Raw genomic sequence first — 21,415 nt, 5'->3', positions numbered from 1 at the left:
TAGTATGCCTTGTAATTCTTTTGAGGAACACTGGTATTAGTCTCCTATGGTGGTCTGGTGGAATTCTGTCATGACTCTGTCTGGGTCTGGGCTTTTCATTACTCCTTCAGTATAATGGCCTACTGTTTGTCTGTTTTGATTTCCAGTATTGAAAGAACAATCAAGGCTTGCCATCGGTGATAATGTCCATTTATTGAGAAACAGCTTTGCATATTTATAGAGCTGGGGTCTGTTTGACAGTTATGACAGTTTAATGGTTGAATGGTTTGACAGTTGGCCTGGAGTGCTTTCTGATTGGTGGGTAAGGATCATTTGATCCAATAGTGCTAGGTGATTGTTGGGTAAGGATAATGTGAGTCTGCAAGGTCACCATTGGAAGGCAATATCATATGAACCAGCAGAGCTCACCATTGGAAAGCAGGATCATGTGAGCCAGCATAGCTGAAAAGAGATGGAGGGATTTTCAAGGAGAGACAAGGATGGATAGAACCCTGGATGGAGGAGTCAATTTGGTAGGCCTTGTAGTGAATTATTCCCAGTTTCGAAGGCAGCCTGGAGGCCCATAGTAGGCCAGAAATAAGTGTGGAATTACTGACTGCCTTCCTTCTGGTGTTCAATGGCCCTCTTTCTTCCAAATGGCTTCATGGTAGATCGGTATATAGGGAGAGGGTTTTTCCCTCTGCTAGCTCTCATGCCCTTGTGGCAGCTATGAGTTCAGCTTGTTGGTTGGTGATATTGGGTGAGAGAAGTTTTGGCTATATGATGGATGAGAGGGAAATGATAGTATACCCTGCTACTTTAACCCCTTCTGTGTAAAGGAGCTACCATCTGAGAATCAGATGAGGTCCAATGAGGGCAGGGGTCCCTCAGAAATGGTGGTAGGGCAGGGTAAAATCATCTCTAATACCTCCAGGCATTTGTGGATGGGTTCTTGTGGGGGAGAAGATAGGAGGAGGGAGGCAGGGTTTAATGGAGAGCAGGACTGAAAAGAGATGGAGGGATTTTCAAGGAGAGACAAGGAGGGGGACAAGTTGAATCTGATGCCCCAGTCAATTAATGATGCAGATGGGTTGTGGGGGTATAAAAAACTGCATGAATCAACAATACAGTCAGCCTGCAGAAAGGAACCCTGGAAGAAATTGTTCCCTGGTCAGCCACTAAGAATATATAGGATAGAATTTGCAATGCCCCATGTCTCCAGGGCCACACATGGAATTCCAAAACTATCCTCAGCTCTACTGATTTTTTCTTTTTTATCATTTTATTTTATTTTTTAAGTTTTTATTTGGTGTTTTTAGATATACATAACAGAGTGTATTTTGACATACTATACATACATGGAGTGTAACCCATTTTGTTAGGATCCAATATTTGTGGTTGTACATAATGAGGAATTACACTGGTCATGTATTCAGTTTAAAAAAGGAAAGTTAAGTCCAATTAACTCTATTGACTTTCTCTACTAACTCCCTCTCCCTTATTTTTATTCCTTTTTTCTAATTCAATGATCTTCTATTCTCTTCTCTACCCTCCTTTGTTGTGGATTAGCATCCACATATCAGAGAGAATATTCGACCATTGTTTTTTTTTTATTGGCTTATTTTGTTTATCCTGATGGTCTCTAGTTCTGTAAATTTAGTAGAAAATATGAAAGTTTTATTCATCATTATATCTGTTGTATGTATGTCACATTTTTTGACCCATTCATCTGTTGAAGGGAACCTAGTTTGATTATTTAGCTTGGTGTTTGTGAATTGAGGGGCTAAACATTGATGTGACTGTGTCACTATAGTATGCTGATTTTAACTCCCTTGGGTATATTCCAGGGAGTACGCAAACTGGCATAATTGGTAATTCTATTCCAAATTTCTAAGATCCATATGGTCTTCCATAGAGCTTGCACCAATTCACAGTCCTACCAGCAATGTAGGAGTGAACGTTTTCCCCACATCCTCATGAATATTTACTGTACCTTGCATTCTTGATAATTGCCATTCTGAATGGAATGTGATGGATTCTCATTGAAGTTTTATTTTAAATTTCTCAAAATGCTGAATATTTTTTTCATATATTTTTTACCATTGTATTTCTTCTTCCATGAAGTGTCTTTTCTGGTCCTTTGCCCACTTATTAATTGGGTTATTGTTTTTTTTTCCCTTTTTGGTGTTAAGTTCTTTAAGTTCTTTGTATGTCCTGGAGTTAACTCTACTGACTTTTTAGCCCCAAGTTGAAGCTGTATGAGAAGTCACAGACTGTGTGATGGACAGTCTATATAAATGGTTTCTGTTTTCCTGAGATTGTTGGAATTTTTTCATTTTTATCTCTGGAGGGGGATCTTATAGTCTCCCACTTACCAGTGTGTGACAGTAGCTTATGTCTTTTATGAATTCTGTTAATATTCCAATAACCAATGTGTTCTCTGTCTCACCTGGTTTCTGACTCTATACAGTTGCACTGCAAAGTTTTTGCCCAGTAACCTGTGTCATCATGGATTTCTAAGCGAGTCAATTAGGTTATATCTCAGGTCAGCTTCTGTAGTGCCATAAACTTCTAGACTGACATTTTTTCTTAGTATATATATTTCAAGTTCTTTTTTGAAAGAAAAGAGTTGCAGAGTCTACCCAAACCTGTGTGCTATTTTTTAATGTATGTCACAAAATGTTTTCTTGCTATTTTGTCATCTTATTCAACTCCTTTTTCTATCAAATGAGTACCAAAAATATGTAGTTTTCTAGGTATTTGTTTACCCAATTAGGCAGCTGCTACAATGTTCCATTTATATACAACATGATATTTTCAAAGTCTTTTATCATTCCAACTATATTTATTTTATCCCACTAAAACAATGCCTGCCATTTGAGTGTCCTAAATGTTAAACATTGTATTATAACAAGTTTGTAGATGAGAATTTGTGTAAAGGGTTTGTTCAAGAATATCTCTCTTCTTATTGGTGGGGAAAGCATAAGAAGAGTTCCATGTAGTAAAGTTATTTCTTTCCTAAAATATACACATTAGTTAGGACCTTGTCTCTGCATGTGTCTCCTTCTCTCCTTCCATGCTGTGTTAACAGAAACAATAGCCATGAGAAGACAAATTATTCTTGTTCTAGAGAGCATATATGAGGTTCTCTTTGGAGGGGTTTTAGTTTGCAATAAATTCTTGTCTGCTTTTAAAGTACCCTTGGTTTCAGTAATGGGAATTTAGATCTGTTCTTAATAAGCAAGAAGGAAATCTTTCTGCAACTCATTATCAATGTTAATTTTACCAGAGTGTTTCTGAGCCTCTTCCACTGAGCTGTGTTGGCAAGTTTACTGTGGCTGAAGATCAAAGAGCTGAACAGAAAATCAATAAACATAAAAAAGGTAATGTAACCATGTCCTATAAAATTCGCAGGTTGAATGTTTACTTAAAGCATGTACACTGGTATATTCTAACACATGAAGGAAGGCACCTAATAAATAGTAAGGAAAAAAGAAATGAAAGATATATGAGTGGCATATTGGATAAAGGCTCAGCAAGATATTTCATTAGGAGTATCACTAGAAGAGCCAAATTATTGATTCCATTTTCAAACACCTTCAGATAGGAAAGTTAAAAAATAAAGAAAAGGATGTGAGCATTGGGAACAAAGAATAAGAAAGGGAGAAATGACAGAGTGCATAAAAGAAAAGAAGGTGGTGCATATATTGATGGGAGTGAAATTCATGTAATACTTTAGGAAGATGATGGAGAAGGCTATTCCATGTGTGGAGAGAATTTGTACACTTCCAGTTCCAAAACTTGTCTGAGAAGTGGAAATTCCCCACACTGCCTGTATTCCTCACTATTGGGAAGGCAGCAAGGATTAAAGTAGCTGATCATGCAGAGCTATTTTTTTTTCCTTAAGTGAATATGAACCTTTGAACATAGTGAGCCATACTTGTGTGTAATTTGATGTTATTTTAAAATGTTGGTACTCCTAGGAGAGAGCCATATAGTCTAGCACATGAGAATTAGGAAAAGAAAAATTGTATGATTTTTCTGGAGACATCAGGAAAACCACAGCAGGAAAATGTCCATCAAATAGTCTGTGACTTCTCATACAGCTTCAATTTGGGGTCATGACACTGAGGGTGAGTGCCAAATAGATCAACTATGGAAATTGGAAGCTGATACAGTTCATCAGAGCTTCTATTGCCTCAAAGAATCATCCAGTCAGCACCATGTTAAAAAAGGCACATTCTGTCTGAGCAGAGGAGGTCTGGAATTCTACATTCCCAAAGGCTTCTACATGTATTTTAATTTTTGGTATCCTGACCACATTCTATTTAGCAAGGTATAAACTTCCTTTTAGAAAAATCTGGTTGAAGATCTGTTGGATACAAGTTCAAGGAATAACAAGATCCAGGGATGGCTTATATTTTCTTGTTATATCCAAACATGCTTTCTGACAAATATGGAGGACCCAAAAGTTGAAGTGACAGAAAGTATAATTCTTTAATACAATTGCTAAATAGGGAGGAAAGAGACAAAGTGGGACTAGTTTGTACAGAGAATGTAACATTGTAAGCATGACAACCACTAATCAAGAGGATACTTTGAAAATGCTGAAATGAAGGGAAATGAGGGAGGGAGGAAGGAAGGAAGGAAGGAAGGAAGGAAGGAAGGAAGGAAGGAAGGAAGGAAGGAAGGAAGGAAAGAAGGAAGGAAGGAATTAGCTTGGTAATTTAAGAAATGATGGGGAAACTTGTGAAAATGCATTTTGGAAAGCAAATGAAACATTACATTGGAAGCAAAGATTAGATTATTCCTCCTCCAGAGATTATGGGAAGCAGGAGGGTACGTTGGCATGGGAAGACACCTAAATTATGCATTCTTCCTCTTTCATAATATGCAGGGAGGGGATATATGTTGTATTGACATTAGTTATTCATAAGAGACAAGGTTTTTTACAGGAACATTGGCTGGACTTTGAAAGATAGGGACTATTTCCCCATGATTCATATTTTCCCTCTGATGTTGGTGCTGGCAACGGGTGCCATGGCCTTGGTCATACAAGCAACACACTCTGTCACTGAGCTACATGCTCAACCCTAGATAGATAGGTAGTCATTTCATTAAAATTTTTCAGACTAACAAGTTATACCACAGCAGAGTAATGTTGGGAACCAAACACATTCTAGAGTTCAGTCTTTGAATACCCAATTTGTTACTTTGAGAATCAACTACATGGATTTTGAAAAGTAAAGGATATTCATATCTAATCATTTATATATATCTTTTTATCTCTCCTTTCTTATTACCAAACTCAAATAATTTGAGTTTCTTCTACATCATTTTTTAGATGATCTTGGTACATCTTCTCATAGGAATAGATTGAGAACAGCAAACATAGCTCAGCCAGATGATGCAAGAAATGTAGGCACACTGGTGTCCAATGCAGGCATGGAAAAAGATAACTTTTTAAAATAAACTGTTATTCTAAAGATATGTATCTCAGTTTAACAGTTCACAAAGCTTTCTTTGATGAGAATTGTGTATTCCACTGGCTTCTATCACAACTTTTCACATACTAAATCACAGGAGAACTTGAGGGATAGGCTCCATCATTGTAATAAACAGGTGCAAATAATTCTGGTGTGTCACTGTTAGGAGACACAATGTTACAGTCCTCATGCAGCGATCTTCTTAGGGCCAAGATTTTATCCTGTGGTCAAACTTTCTCTGCATCAATCAGCATATTGCCATTGGAAAATGAACACTGTCCTACTTGATTTCTGGTTATGGAAATCATAATCTAGCTTTGGCATTCTGACTGCATGTTTTGTCAAACCTACATTCTTGGTTGTGTTTTTGTGTAACATTTGGTTTTTTAATTAATTTAATTTTTTACACAAATGGAGCACAACTTTTCATTGCACTGGTTGTACATGATGTAGAGTCACATCATACATGGAATCATACCTTTACATGGGGTAATACTGTCTGTTTCATTCCACCGTCTTCTCCCCAACACACACCTTCTCCCCTCTCCTTCCTGCCTCTGCTCAACCTAAAGTTCCTCCATTCCTCCCTTTCCTCCCCCTGCTCCCATTATGGAGGAGCATCCACTTATCAGAGAATACATTTGCCTTCTGGTTTTGTGGGGTAGGCTTACTTCACACAGTATGATATTCTCCAACTCCATTCATTTACCTGTAAATGCCATAATTTCATTCTTCTTTAAGGCTGATCTTTAATATTCCATTGTGTATATAAACCAGTTTCTTTCCATCATCTATTGAAGGGCATCTCTGTGGGTTCCACAGTTTATCTATTGTGAATTGAGCTGCTGTATATATTGAGATGACTGCATAACTATGGAATGCTGATTTGAAGTCTTTTGGGTATATGCCGAGGAATGGGATAGCTGGGTCAAATGGTGGTTCTATTCCAAGTTTTCTAATGAATCTTCATATTGCTTTCCAAAGTGCTTCCACTATTTTCCAATCCCACCAGCAATGAATGGTATACATTTTTCCCAAATCCTTGCCAGCACTTATTGTTGCTTAAATTCTTGATAATTGCCATTCTTACTAGAGTGAGAAGAAAACTTAGTTTAGATTTGCATTTCTTTAATTGCTAGAGATGTTGAACAGTTTTTCATACATTTATTGAACAATTGTATATCTTTGTCTGTGAAGTCTCTGCTCATTTCCTTAGCCCATTTATTGATTGGGTTGCTTGCTTTTAGGTGTTAAGTGTTGGTGTTAAGTTTTTGTGTTCTTTATATATCCCGATGATTACTTCTCTATTTGATGTGAATGTACTAAAAATTTGTTCCTTAAATAGGTTCTTTCTTCACCTCATTGATATTTTCTTTTGCTGAGAAGCAGTATTTTAGTTTGAATACTTTCCATTTATTGATTCTTGATTTTATTTCTTGCACTTTAGGAATCATATCCTAAGCTGACATAATGAAGATTTGAGCCTGCTTTTTCCTCTATTAGGTGCAGAGTCTGGTCTAATTCCTAGTTCCTTGATCCACTTTGAGCTGAGTTTTGTGCAGGGTGAAAAATAGAGTTTTAATTTCATTTTGCTGCATATGGATTTTTAGTTTTCCTAGCATCACTTTTCTACAATGCATGTTATTGGTGCCTTTGTCTAGTAAGAGATAACTCTATTTATGTAGATTTGTGACTGTGTCCTCTATTCTGTTCCATTGATGTAGGTATCTATTTTGGTGCCAATACCATGTTGTTTTCATTACTATAGCTCTGTAGTATAGTTTAAGTTCTGGTACAGTGATGCCACCTTCTTCACTCTTCTTCCTAAGGTTTGCTTTGGCTATTCTGTGTCTCTTATTTTTCCAAATAAATTTCATGGTTGCTTTTTCTATTTCTATGAGGAATATCATTGGTTTAAATTGGAATTGCATTAAATTTATAAAGTGCTTTTGGTAGTTTGGTCATTTTGCTAATATTAATCCTGCTCATCCAAGACTTTCGATTTTTATTTCTTTTTTTTTTCCATGTTTGGTGGGAATATTTGAGAAAACTTTCCAAATGCCAATGTTTAGTATCCTTGTTTGAAAAAAAAAGATATATACAATTACAAAAAAAATGATCTTAATCTTGAATGTTCCTACACTTATCTTTACACCACTTGAATTCCCAGAAATTTTTAGGGATTCAGAATTTGATGTTTTTAGACTGTAATATGTTAGAAAAATTCTCACTGAATTGCTGGACATTGGTGCACATTACAATCTCTTATTCTTGGGGTAAAACAAAAGTTGTCCTTGATTCCATGAGTTAGAGACAAGTTTTTAAAACTGAGAGAACAACTCTCTTTAAAAATCAGTTTTAGTACTAACTTGACACCAAGTCTATGCAGATAGTATCATTGAACATTAGTTCAACTTTATGTATCTATTAAGTCAGTGCCCTTATTCCTTCACTTGATTGGGTTTTTGTACTATGAAATCACACCTATTTCATGTTTTTCTCTTTCCTATACATTATCATCTTGTACTGTTTTTTATAGAAGAAAATCAATTATTTCCAGGGTATTTCTTAAGAGCTATAAATTTACAGTTACTTACTTGAACCATTGAATTTAGTGTTCTTACTTCCTTTTGTTCGTTTTAAAGGAAGGGGTTTGAAATCAGGGCCTTTTGCATGCTAAGAAGATTACCTACAACTGAGCCTCACCCCTAGCCTTGTCTTATTCATTGTTGAGCTTGGTAGATCCAAGAGTCAGGAAATTATTAACAAAACACCTAAATGAATGTCCTGGACCTAGGAACATATAAAAGTGAAAACCAACCAAGTAAACAAAAGCAACTTACACAGTCCCTGTAATTCACCTCACAAATCATTTGATACTTTTGTAGAGAATTGAGCAGAGTCTCATTTACCAGGGAATCATATTTATACCGATATTCATTGAATAAAAACTTATTTTATAATATTGTTTATATTGAATATTTTTTGTAGGAATTTCTTCATTTCAGGCAGGCATCTTCTTAATGTTGCATATTCCCTTGTACTTGTTCATCTCCTTCCATTTACCCAGATGTGCCTGACATTCACTATACACATAGCATTTAGAAAAATCTAGCTCCCATGAAATTATGTTCATGAACCACTAAAGGACATGAATGGGAAAGTATTTCAATGTTACCTCTAGTGCTTTCATAATATGACTTTTGCCCAACTCTCTATCATTAGTCCTTTCCTGTCTTCCCTTCCCTCTGGCCTTACTCCTCACTAATTCCTATATTTTGGGGCAAGCACACACCCCATTTAATACTCATCCTTCTCTCTTGCTACTTCCTGTCTTGCTTGTACCCTTTCCTGCACTCTGGCTGGGCTACCCTCACCTCTTAAGTCTCAGCTCAGGAAGTCCTCCAGAAAAACCATCCCTGGCACCTTTTATTCATACTAGCACTACCAGGAGCTCAATCAACACTTAGAGGGTCCAATGAATAGACAGTTTACACCAGATGACCTAAAATATTGTTCCTTCCAGTTGAGCAGTAAAAGAGAATTTACTTGTAAAGAAATCGTTGATGTCTCTAGTGGTGAAATAATAGTAGGGAAGTTGATGAATTGGTAAAGTAGGCCCAAGGAAAGAAGCCCTCATTAATGTCATCATAAGGAATTATAGCCATAATTAGGTAGGATTTCACAGAGCAAACTGAGTCTCAGGGACAGAAAAGGAATACCACCTCAGATATGAGGAACAGGGAGTTAACTTATAAAGATGTGAGAAGTTGTCAGTAATTTTTGAAGCCATTAATGATGAAAAGTAGATGATTCATATTCTCTATTAAGAGGTATAGAAGAGTGTATGGCTTGAATTTTATTTTTTATGGCACTTTCAAATTTAATTTCTGGGGATTTTTTTTCATTTGAGTAGATGAATTTGTGGATTAACATTTGAGATGTTTGTATGCATTAAAGATGGTGACATGTAGTGTCCTACCAGGTGTTTTGATGAATTTTGGGATGAATAGAAGTATTTCCTAAAGAAATAATCCTAGGTGTGCTGTGGAGCACACTACATTTATAGTGACTTGGGAGGCTGATGCAGACTGCTGGTAGGTTTCAGGCCAGTAGGGTGCTGGAGACAGACCCTGTCATGAAATAAACTAAAAAGACCTGTGGAATGACCTCCATGGTAGAGCAGGTGCCAACCATGTACAAGACCCTGGGTTGAATCTCTAGCAATACACACACACACACACACACACACACACACACACACACACACAGAAACACAGACATAAAATCAAATGAGATGTAAGATAATAAAATAAGAATAAAGGAAGTACATATTTAACTAAAGATTATGGTCCATTAAAATTACTAATTGATAAAATAAAAAGATATTACTATTGTTTTATTAGACTATTGCTTTTTCTGCCCCCTCTATATTGTTTAATAATTGTTTACTTTTCTTCAGCAGCAGCACATGTGGAAGTAGAATCAGAGATCCATCAGAGAAGGCTTAATGGCCGAGAAAAGAAACAGCCACATGTGTGTAATTATATAAATATTAATTGGTGGTTTCATAGTGGTTACTATGCTTTAGTAATGTAGAGTAGTTCAAATGCAATTGCCTTTCAGAATTGATTTATAAATCTATGCATCATAGATTAATTTTTAATTTAAAACATTATAAATGGTTATGTATCTTAAATGTGTTTATTTTCCATAGTAAAATGGCAAAATATTTATCCTTTGAAGTGAGGCCACTTTAAGATTATTGAATGTGCTCCCATTTGTATAATATCTGTAAATGATAAAGGAAAAATTTGGGTCTTATGAATACACAATTGAAATTAGGAACAAATGTCAAGTTAATGGCAGCTTAATTATACTCATTGTGAAAGAGAGTGGTCATTCCCAGTCACTCAAAACTTTTACTTTAATATAACCAGTGATTAATTGCCATAGTTCAAGAGTTCATTCTGCTTGACTTTGGAGCATATGGTAAGGCAGATAAAAGGATTATAATAAAAACACTAATGAAAATGAAGGTCATCATTCCTACCAGAATGGAATCTTTGTTATTAGAGTACAAACACCCATTTGCATTCAATGTAGCATTTGGTACATCTCATTAACACTTTTATCCATCATCTTAAGAGGACAATAGAAAATAAATCTACAGATTCAGTTGTTTGGTAGTTATGAAGATTTGGTAGTTATGAAGATTTGGAAGTGTCTTATCAATGCATTGTTCACTCATGTTGCCTTTTTTTCTATGCTGAGGTTTGTGCTTATATCCAGATAGATTCCTCTTGCACTGTTATAGATAGGTCTTTTACTGAACCACTTTTTCCATGGGGTGGTCACAAGTTACATCCTGGTCACAGGTTACATCTCAGTGTAAAATCCTCAATTTAGTTTCCATATTCATTAATGTCTTTCTCACAGGAGATAACAACCATCAGTCAGTTTGACAACCTAACATGAAAACATATATATGCTTAAAACAATTCTTTATTGAAAACAACCTCTTTAATCTACCATCTACAATGAAATGAAGTAAGAATAACAATCTAAAAGTAACTGGCTAAAGAATTTATCATTAGTAATAGTGCAACAGTCATTAGCCAGAAATTAGAAGAAGAAAAAAAGTGTGGGAGGGCAGGGACAGATAAGAACACATGAGGAACCTATCCAAACTCATTCTATGAAGATAGTCTAGTATCATTCTGATTCCAAAACTGAATAAAGACACATCAAAGAAAGAAAACTTGGGACCAATATTCTTGGTGAACATAGACACTGAAATTCATAATAAATACTGGAAAATCACATACAAAAATACTTTAAAAAGACAGTGCACAATGATCCAGAGGATTTTATGCAAGGCATGAAAGGCTTTTTTAACATTGGAAGTCAATAAATGTATTTATCACATAAGTAGACTCACATGAGTATCACAATAAATGCAAAGAAAGTACTCAATAAAGCACAGCATTCACTCAGTTTTAAAAATACTAGAAAAGTTAGGTAAATGAGGAGCATCCCTCAGAATTGTATGAGTTATATATATGACAAAACCAAGGCCAATGTCATTTTAAATGAAGACAGCATTCCCTTTAAAAACTGGAACAAGACAGGGCTGCCCTTTCACTGTTTCTATTCAACATATTTCTAGAAAAACTGGCCAGAGCGATTAGGAAAAAGAAAGAAAAGGGATACAAAATCAAAGGGATACAAAAGAAGAGCTAGAAGTATTTATGATTGCCTATGACATGACATGATCCTGTATTTAGAAGACCCAAAATCACCACTAGAAAATTTCTAGAGTTCAAAAATGAATTCAGCAAAGTAGCAGGTTACAAAATTAACAACCAGAAATCAAATGCATTCCTATATTTCAATGATGAATCAGCTGATAGAGAAATTAAGGAAACTATGTCATTCATATAAGCCTCAAAAATACATGGGAATCAATCTAACAAAGGAGATGAAAGACCTCCATAATAAAAACTAGAGAACACTAAAGAAAGACATTGAAGAAGACCTTAGAAGACGGAAAAATCTCACATGTCCTTGAATAGGCACAATTAATATTATCAAAATGGACATACTACCAAAAGCATTATACAAATTTAGTGCAATTCCTATTAAAATACAATATCATTATTTATAGAAATAGAAGAAGCAGACATGAAATTTGTTAGGAGAAATAAGAGGCCCAGAATAGCTAAAGCAAACCTGAACAAGAAAAGTGAATTAGGAAGCATCATAATACAGACATTAAATTATATTACAGAGCTACAGTAATAAAAAGAGCATGATATTGGCATCAAAACAGGCATGATGATCAAAGGAATAGAATAGAAGGCACAGAGATAAACACACAAATATAGTAATTTCACACTCGACAAAGGCGCCAAAGAAAGAAAATATACACTGAAAAAAAAAAAAAACTGCTTCAACCAATGGCACTGGGAAAACTGAAAATGCACAAGTAGAAAAATAAAATGAAACTCTTATCTCTCACACTGCACAAAAGCCAATTCAAGATGTATCAGAAACCTAGGAATTAGACCAGACACTCTTCATAATCTAGAAGAAAAAGTCTGCTTAGGAACCGATTCCTCAACAAGATTCCTAAAGCACAAGAATTAAAAACAAGAATCAATAAAGGGAATGCTATCAAACTAAAAACTTCTTCACAGCAGAGGAAACAATCAAGAATGTGATGAGAGCCTGAAGAATGGGAGAAAACTTTGTCAACCACACCTCAGACAAGGCGTTAATTTCCTGGATGTATGAAGAATTAAAAAATCTCAACACCAAAAGAATGAATAACCCCATCAATAAGTGGGCAAAAGAACTAAACAGACATTATCAAAAGAAGAAATATAAAGGTCAAAAAATATATGAAAAAATGTTCAACATCTCTAGAAATTACAGAAATGCAAAATAAAACTATGCTGAGATTATATCTCCAATCAGAATGGCAACTGTCATGACTATAAGTAACAATGAATGTTGGCAAGTATGTGGGTAAAAGGGAACATTTGCACATTGTTGGCTACACTTCAAAATAATGCAACCACTCTGGAACACAGTACAGAGATTCCTCATGAAGTAGCAATTGAGCCACCATTTGACCCAGTTATCTCACTTCTTGTTATATATCCAAAGACTTAATGTCAGCCTACTACATTGATGCAACCACATCATTGCTTGTACCAGTACAATGCACAATAGCTAAGCTATGGAACCAACCTAGATGCTAATCAATTGATGAATGGATAAAAAAATTGTGAGATATATCCATATATATGTATTTATATAACATATATATATATTATATATATATATATGACTTTATGATATTTGCTGGTAAAGGAATAGATCTGGAGACTGTCTTGTTAAGTGAAATAAGCCAATGCCCAAAAACCAAAGGTTGAATGTTCTCTCTGATATGTGAAAAGCAAGAATAGAAGTTCAATGGATTAGAAATGGGGAATGAAGGGAAGGAAGGCGGGTAGAAATAGGAAAGACAGTGGAATTAATATGACATAGTTTTCCTATGTACATATGAATACACTACAATGAATCTCACTATCATGTACATCCACAAGACTGGGATCCTAATTATAATAAGATATATTTCATGCTTATATCAGTATATCAAAATAGATTCTACTGTAATGTATAACTAAAGAGCAAATAAAAATTTCAAAAAAAAACTGAGGAGAAAAGGAAATAAAGAAGAGAAAGGATAGGAGTACATTTGAGAATGAGTACAAAGCTACAAATACCAAAGAGATAATGCAAGTATTAACTAAACAGAAATATGACACATAATGTGTGGAAACTGAATCAAAATGTTACAGAAAGCAAGATCAAAAACTAAAAGTTTAACATTGCTCCTTACTGATGTAAACATTTTTCTGAGTCTTGTAATTTTATAATCCACCATTGGAAGGAGATTTCATGGGAGTGATTGCATGTCAATATGTTCCTTTCTATCACCAGACTGAATAGGTTAACCCTGGTAGTAAATCAGTGTAGGCTGAGCTCCTCTCTTCCTTTCCCTATAGGGCTTACTAAGGAAAAATTGCCAGTCACAATAGTAATTTCACCTTCCTTTTTAAAAATTGCTATTTTTTATGTATTTATTTATACCTCAGTTGGAGGCATTGCTCTTGTAGGAGCTGGGTGCTCAAACGTTTTGCCTAAGGAGGCTGTGGACCATTCAGTACTACAGACCATTAGTCTTCCAGATTCTGCCTCACTGTTCCTGGACCCTTCTCCCTCAGGATCCAATATACAGTTACTTTTATCCCTGCAATGAAGTTCAAACCACATATTAGAAATGGGCATTGATTTCCTTGACCTCCAATCTACAGACTGGCCATCAAATGGATTGTATTTTCTACCAACCAGAGTTTTCAACATTTCTGTACAACACTCTCTTTTCTTGGCTCAAATTAATTTTCAGAGTGGGAGCCCACCAACCCAGTTAAGAGAGATGACCACTGTGTGTTGGAAGATTTTTCCCCTGCACAAAGTGTCAGCCATGAACCTTTTCCCATTGTGACTACCCCTGAAAGGTCTCTCTTAATCTGTAGGGAGGTGACTAGACCCCCTTTCTTGGTGGAGGTGGTCACACGTCTCCTAATGTCTCAGAATATGGTGGAGTGTCCACATCTGGTAGATCTGGTCTCTATTGGGGATTGCACTCACCAACATTTTTGGAGAGCTTGTTTGGACATTCTAGCAGGGGAGCAAGCTATCTATGTTGGAAGAATGGTTTTCCTACAAATGTTTAAGGTTGCTCTTAGATCAAATTGGCACCCTTAGGAAGGACACAGAATGAGCACTTAGGAAGAAAATATGACACAGCCTAGCAAGACAGATCAGGTGAATCAACACTAGGGATCCCTGAGGTGGCAGATTTTGCACACAGAAGACTCTCACATCCAAGCCCAGGGTTTGTAGTAGATACAAACTTGATACTCACAGAGCTTGAACAGCATTTAAGTGAAAGTGCCCTGGGTTTTTGTCCCTTATGAAAACCACTTGACTGCTTCTCCAGCTGCCCAGAGTTCTCAATAGATCTGGGTCTCAATTTCTCTATGGGGCATGATCTGACATGATCTTGAGGTGGGTCTCTGCTCATCCAGTGAATTAGTGTATTAGTTTAATCTTGGAACTATAATTATTAATAATTAGAGGGGTTTCTGATCTACTATTTAGAAGGTGTAGACAAAGGAGCCCTAGTGAAGATGTTTCCCTGTCCAAGCATTAGAATCTGTCAGGAAGAACCTGAAGCGCCCCAAATTTCTAGTGCCAGCTTGTGCAGAATCCAAGTCAGCCTTTGCCTTGACTGTTCATTTGGCCTATAGTACATTAAATTTTGTTGAGATTGATGGGTTTCTCACATTTAGGAGTTTCCCCTTTCTAACATCACTCTGTCCTATGCACTCCTGGGATATTTTCTTTTTATGAGTTCTGTTATTATTCTAAAGTTGTGACCCAGTGCTTACCCACAGATGCCCATCCATGTCCTTGTGCATTTACACAAGTGTTGGTTAAATTCCACTGAGATAGCTTTCAGGAGGTACTGAATGTTTCTACACTGCCTGTTTTCTACATGAGCATATATTTTTAATGTTATTTCTTTTTTAATTTTTTTTTTAGTTGTAGTTGGACAACATGCCTTTATGTTATTTATTTTTTTTAATGTGGTGCTGAGGATCAAACCCAGTGCCTCACCTGTGGTAGGTAAATGCTCCACCGTTGCGCTACAAACAGCCCCAGCCCTGATGTTCTTTCTTAAATGAAAAAAATGTACCCACTGTACCTAAAAGATAAGTACTATTATCTAAGTAAACAAAAATTCTTCTCAGTAGTTTATCTCTCTCTTTGACTACTTTCTGATTTAAAAAAAAAATGTTTTTTTTTTTAAATTCTTGATGAACCTTTATTTATTTTTCTGTGGTGCTGACAATGGAACCCAGTGCCTCACACATGCTAGGCAAGCACTCCACCACTAAGCCATGACCCCAGGCCTCAACTACTTTCATTGCAATAAATATTTTGCAAAAAATATTTAAATTTTCCTAAGCCTTTTTTAACCTAAGTGAAGCAGCTGTAACATTCTGATTTTAGTCCCACATGACATCCTCTGAAGTCTTGTCAGTTATCTTATTTTAGCACTAAAATAGTCTGTCATTGTAGTATTTTAAATGTTGAATGCTTATATAAAAAGTGTATCTATACAATTATGGTAAACTATGTAGTTTTTAATGTTACTGGCAGGGAATGTATAGTCGTTAGGCATACTGAAGTTGGTTCTTTGTTGAAACATGACACTGGTTTCTATTTTCTCTGAATATGTTTTCTGTGTTTCCTTCCATGCTCAGTGTTCAGAGCCAGTAGCCATATGAAGACAAAAGTTAGGCTTCATCTTGAAAAGATTTGGTTTTCAATAAATAGTTGTTTTTAATTTTCGTTGATTTCCAAAATGGTAATTTAGATGTCTTCTTAGTGTGTGAATAGGAAATCTTTATGCAACTCAATATTGACATTCATTCCACCAGAAAATTTGTGAGAGTCCTTCACTGAGCTGTGTTGGACATCTATCTGCGCCTTCAGGTCAAAGAGAAAAGCGTACAGTAAGTGGTCATATAAAAGGTAAGAACTATGCAGTATAACAATTTAGTTCCAAGTTCTTTGAACTAAATGTTTGCTTAAGACATGAGCACTGGCATGTTTTAATAACTGACAAAAGTGATTATTAAATAGTAAGGAAGAAGAGAAGTGAAATGATACTAAGTGGTATAACTTATTACTTTTCAATTACAGGTTAAGTTGGGAATGTCACTAAAGGAAATTAATTATTAGTTCCTTTGCCAGACATGCTAATCCCAGAGGAAAGTTGGTAAATAAGAAAAAGAAAGAAGAGGAAATGGAGACTAAGAAAGGCAGAAGATAGAGGGAATAAATGAAGGAAAAATGAGCAGGCTGATACAATTGAATTCATTACTACTTTAGAAAGAACATGAGCAGCATATTAAATGTGGGAAGAATTTGTGAGCTTCTAGAACCAAAACTTGTCCAAGAAGTAGAATAAAATTTTCCCATTCCTCCCATCTCCCTCACTGTTGGAAAAGCATTAGGGATTGAAATACCTGAACACACAAAGCTGTTTAATTTACCACATATAACAGCTGTTTGCATCTATAGTTAGGTGTCATTTTAAAGTGTTGCTATTTCCTAGGACAGGATCATATAGTCCAGTACTAGATAATGGAAAAGAAATTGTAAGATTATTTATGGAAAGACAAGAAAATCACAACCTGATAAAATGTTCATTAGACAGTTTGTGACTTCTTATACAGTTTCAACTTGGGGGATGTGATAGGGAGGAACATGAGGCTAGATTCCCAAAACAAAAGAGAAGTTAGAGGAAGTGAAGGCAGATTCAGTAAAGACCAGAGATTCTCAATCTTTAATGAATCATCTGTGTGTGTGTGTGGGGGGGTGACATGTTAAAATTGCACATTGTGAATAATTAGGATGGTGGTTCTACATTTTGAATACATTGTAAGGTGATTGCAGTAGTTCTGGTTTCCAGATCTCATTCTAATTAGCCCCAGTGTACCTGTAAAGAAATCTGGAAGAAGGGCCTTGGAATAATATTTTAAGATACAGTAAGACCAAGGCAGAAGAAAAGCTTGCTTTTATATCTATGCATGTTCCTTGTCAAGAGGAAGGGGGAAAAGATGCAGTAGTAGAAGTTATAAGCCTCAGATGCTATTGCTAAATGAACAGGGAGGAAGAAAGTAATGGGAATAATCCATACAAAGAATGTAAAATGGAAAGTATCAAAACAACCAGTCTAGATATTATTTTTTAAAAAGCAGAATGGCAGCATAAATAAGGAAGGAAAGAAAAAAATTAAGCTAATTAACTTGGAACTTAATGATGAGGAAATTTGATAAAATTTAATTCATATGGCTTCAGTATATTTCTTCCCTTTTAATCCAAATATTAGGTTATGGCTGCTACAGAGATTATTGGAAGCAGTAGGAATTGTTGGGATTGGAGTAATAGGGATATATATTTCATTGATATTAGCTACTCATATGAGCATTGACTGTTTTTGAAATGATAGCTAATTGTTCCCCTAGTATTTTTTACTTCCTTTTTTATTGGGGCTTGGGATGGAACCCCTGCCATTGGTCTTGATAGGAATGAACACTGTTACTGAGCTACATCCCATCCCTGGTAATATAACCTACTTTTTTCTTATAACTTTTAGTTGTGATTGACAAAATATACCTACCTACCTTCCTTTCTTTCTTTCTTTCTTTCTTTCTTTCTTTCTTTCTTTCTTTCTTTCTTTCTTTCTTTCTTTCTTTCTTTCTTTCTTTCTTTCCTTATTATTAGATGCTAAGGATCAAATTCAGTGGCTCACATGTGCTAGGCAACTACTCTACCACTGAGCTACAACCCCAGCCCTATAACCTAATTTTTAATGAGATAGTTATTTTACTAAAATCTTTTAAAGACTGAGAAGATACACCACACCAGAGAAATGCTGGAAACAAAATAAATTAGAGAGCTTATTCCTTGAATACCAAAATTATTACTTTGAATATCAATCATGCTGATTTTGAAATATAACGGGTATTGATATCTAATTCTGTGACTGTATTTACTGCTTTCTTTTTGATTATCATATTCTAAAATTGTAAGATTACTATACATAATTTCTTAGGTGAAGTTCCTACATCTTCTTACATGAGTGCATCAAGTGGCTTGAAAATTTACATTTATATAAGAAATGTAAATGCATCAGGATCCCGTAAGGGTATGTAAAATCAAGAATATTTTTTAGTGAACAGTTTTTCTCAAAGCAAATAGCTAAACTGATCAATTGAGCAAATTTTCTTTAATGAGAAGTGTATATTCATTCCATCAGGCTTTTAGCATACTTTGTACTTCTTAAATTGCAGGACAGTTTGAGGAATATGTTCCACACCTGTAATATAAATGTATAAAAGTAAACAAATACAAAGTGAAAAAAAGCAACTTAGTCCATGTTATTCATTTCACATGTCATTTGGTATCTTTTTATAGACTGAGCAGAGTCTCATTTACCAGGGAATCAGATTTATACATGAATTCATTCAATTAAAATGAATTTTACAAAGGACACACAAAATATTTTTATAAGAATTCCTTCATTTCAGGCATGCATCATCTGAATTTTGCACTATTCCCTCAGGCTTGTTCATCTTCTTTCATTTATCCAAATGCCCCTGATATTCGCTGTATGCATAGCATTTAGAGAAATGTGTTTATGTAATCTTCTTTCCCTTGCAGTTATGCCCTTGCACCATTCCTTAAACAACATTAATGGGCAAGTGTCAGAAAGTTACCACTAATGCTGTTGTAATATGACTTTTGCCTAACTCTGTCTTTAGCCCTTTCCCCTATCTACACTTTCCTCTGGCGTTACTATTCACCAGTAACCTATATTTTTAAACAAGCACACAACCTGTTTAATACTTGAATGCCTCTCCTGCTATTGCCTGTCATGCTCTCACACTTTCCTGCATTCTGGCTGGCGACCCTCACCCTGTAAGTCTCAGCTCAGGTATTATCTCTAGAAAAGCCATCCCAGACACTTTTAGTCACCCTAGCATTTATAAGGAATTCAATAAGCAATTCAATAAAGAAATAAAGACTGTTTATTCATACCAGGTGACACAAAAAATTGTCCCCACAAGTCTAGGTTCAAATAGGATTGACATGTAAATAATTTTTTTCTTCAGATGGTAAAGGTATAGTAGAAAAATAAAGAAAAACCAATTACCCTAAGGAAAGAAATACCAGTTTTTTGTACAAAATACATAATAATGGAAGAATTTACCTAGCAGACTGACTCTAAAATTTAGAAAAGTAGTTTGTCAGAAAAGTCCACAAAACTATTTCAGAAATAAGGAAGAGGGGGTTTACAAATGAAAGTATAGAAAGTATCAGTAATTTTTGAAAGTATCAATGATGAAAAGTTGAAAGTTAATAAGTTACTCTTATGCCATGTGAGTTAGAAAACAGAGGACAGTGTAAACATCTATGTTTCTTTGGTATTTTTATATTTTGTCTCTCAGTATTTGATCATTTCTATTGAATGGGTGCATTTGTGGATGAGTCTTTGAAACCATTGTATGCATGGAACCTGGTGACCCCTAGAGCCTGTCCAAGTGATTTCTTTTGGATAAGTAGAATTATTTCCTGGAAAAATCCATATTTGCTTAGTGACTTGGAGCTCACCTGTAATCTCAGCTACTCAGCAGGCTGAGGTAGGAAAATGGAAGGTTTGAGGCCAGCCTACACACTGTGGAAAGACAATATCTCAAAATAAAATTAAAAGGCATGGGATGGAACTCAGTGTAGAGTACTTGCAAAGCATGTACAAGGCCCTGGGTTCAACCCTGTAGCACATAGGCACACATACATATCAGTGAAAACCAAACCAAATGAGATGAACTGCAACAAAATAAAATAAGATAAAAAGAAGTAGATGTTCAGATAAAGATTAAGCTTCATTTGAATTATTTATTGGGAAAATAAACATAAATTTTTTATTATGATGATAATGATGATGATGGTTGGCTTCTTTAATTCCAATTTAATAGAGTATTACATTTTTTTGATTGTTACCAGTACATTTTTCAACAGCACCACGTTTAGAAATTACATCAGATGAAGAGCAAAATACACTTGAAGGATCTGAAAGTAACCAGTTACTGGTATGTAAAACATGTACATTTAAATTCCTGCTCTCATATTGTTTTCTTTGCTTAGTAATTAGTATATGCCAGATGCAATTACCATTCAGAATATTCTTTCAGAATCAATAGATCATATTTTAATATTGATTTTCAAAGTCTTTTAACTTATGATTAATCTTAAAATATGTCTGGTAACGTAGCAACTTATACCTAAATTTTATCCTTAGAAAAGAGGTCAATTTGTCAAAATATTGCATATAGAAAAACATTCTTAACTCTCTGAGTCTGGCTTATTTCATTGAACATGATATTCTGCAGTTCCATCCATTTACCAGCAAATGCCATCATGTCATTATTGCTTACCACTGAGTAAAACTCCATTGTGTACATGTGCCACATTTTTTTTCTTTTTCCATTCATCTGTTAACAAGCACCTGGGCGGGGTTAGTATTTGGCTACTGAAAATTGTGCTGCTGTAAATTGTGCTGCTATATAACTATAGTATGCTGTCTTTAGTTCTTTTGGATAATTATTGAGGGGTGGGATAGCTCGGTCATAGGGTTTTGCATTCCTAGTCTCTTGAGGAATCTCCATATTGTTTTCCAGAGTGTGTGTGTTAATTTGAAGTTAAACTAACATTTATTATTGTTTGTATTCTTGATCATT

The 21,415-nt window shown here is 35.3% G+C and overlaps 1 protein-coding gene across 1 annotated transcript in view; it reads left to right on the top strand.

Annotated features, from left to right (window-relative positions):
• Positions 1 to 21,415, top strand: part of LOC120885213 (ankyrin repeat domain-containing protein 26-like) — a 44,910-nt gene that overhangs the window by 2,607 nt on the left and 20,888 nt on the right. The window contains exons 2-6 of the mRNA XM_078041974.1: positions 3,269 to 3,362; positions 9,931 to 10,001; positions 16,547 to 16,640; positions 18,730 to 18,822; positions 20,682 to 20,767. Coding sequence (XP_077898100.1) covers positions 18,753 to 18,822; positions 20,682 to 20,767 — 156 coding nt within the window. The 5' untranslated portion in view covers positions 3,269 to 3,362; positions 9,931 to 10,001; positions 16,547 to 16,640; positions 18,730 to 18,752. The remainder of the gene's footprint in view (positions 1 to 3,268; positions 3,363 to 9,930; positions 10,002 to 16,546; positions 16,641 to 18,729; positions 18,823 to 20,681; positions 20,768 to 21,415) is intronic.

Source organism: Ictidomys tridecemlineatus, chromosome 1 (genome assembly GCF_052094955.1).
Source record: "Ictidomys tridecemlineatus isolate mIctTri1 chromosome 1, mIctTri1.hap1, whole genome shotgun sequence".
In the NCBI taxonomy this organism is placed as follows: Eukaryota; Metazoa; Chordata; class Mammalia; order Rodentia; family Sciuridae; genus Ictidomys; species Ictidomys tridecemlineatus.
Note: the sequence above shows the minus strand (reverse complement) of the source record. Positions and strands in the feature narration are given on the sequence as shown.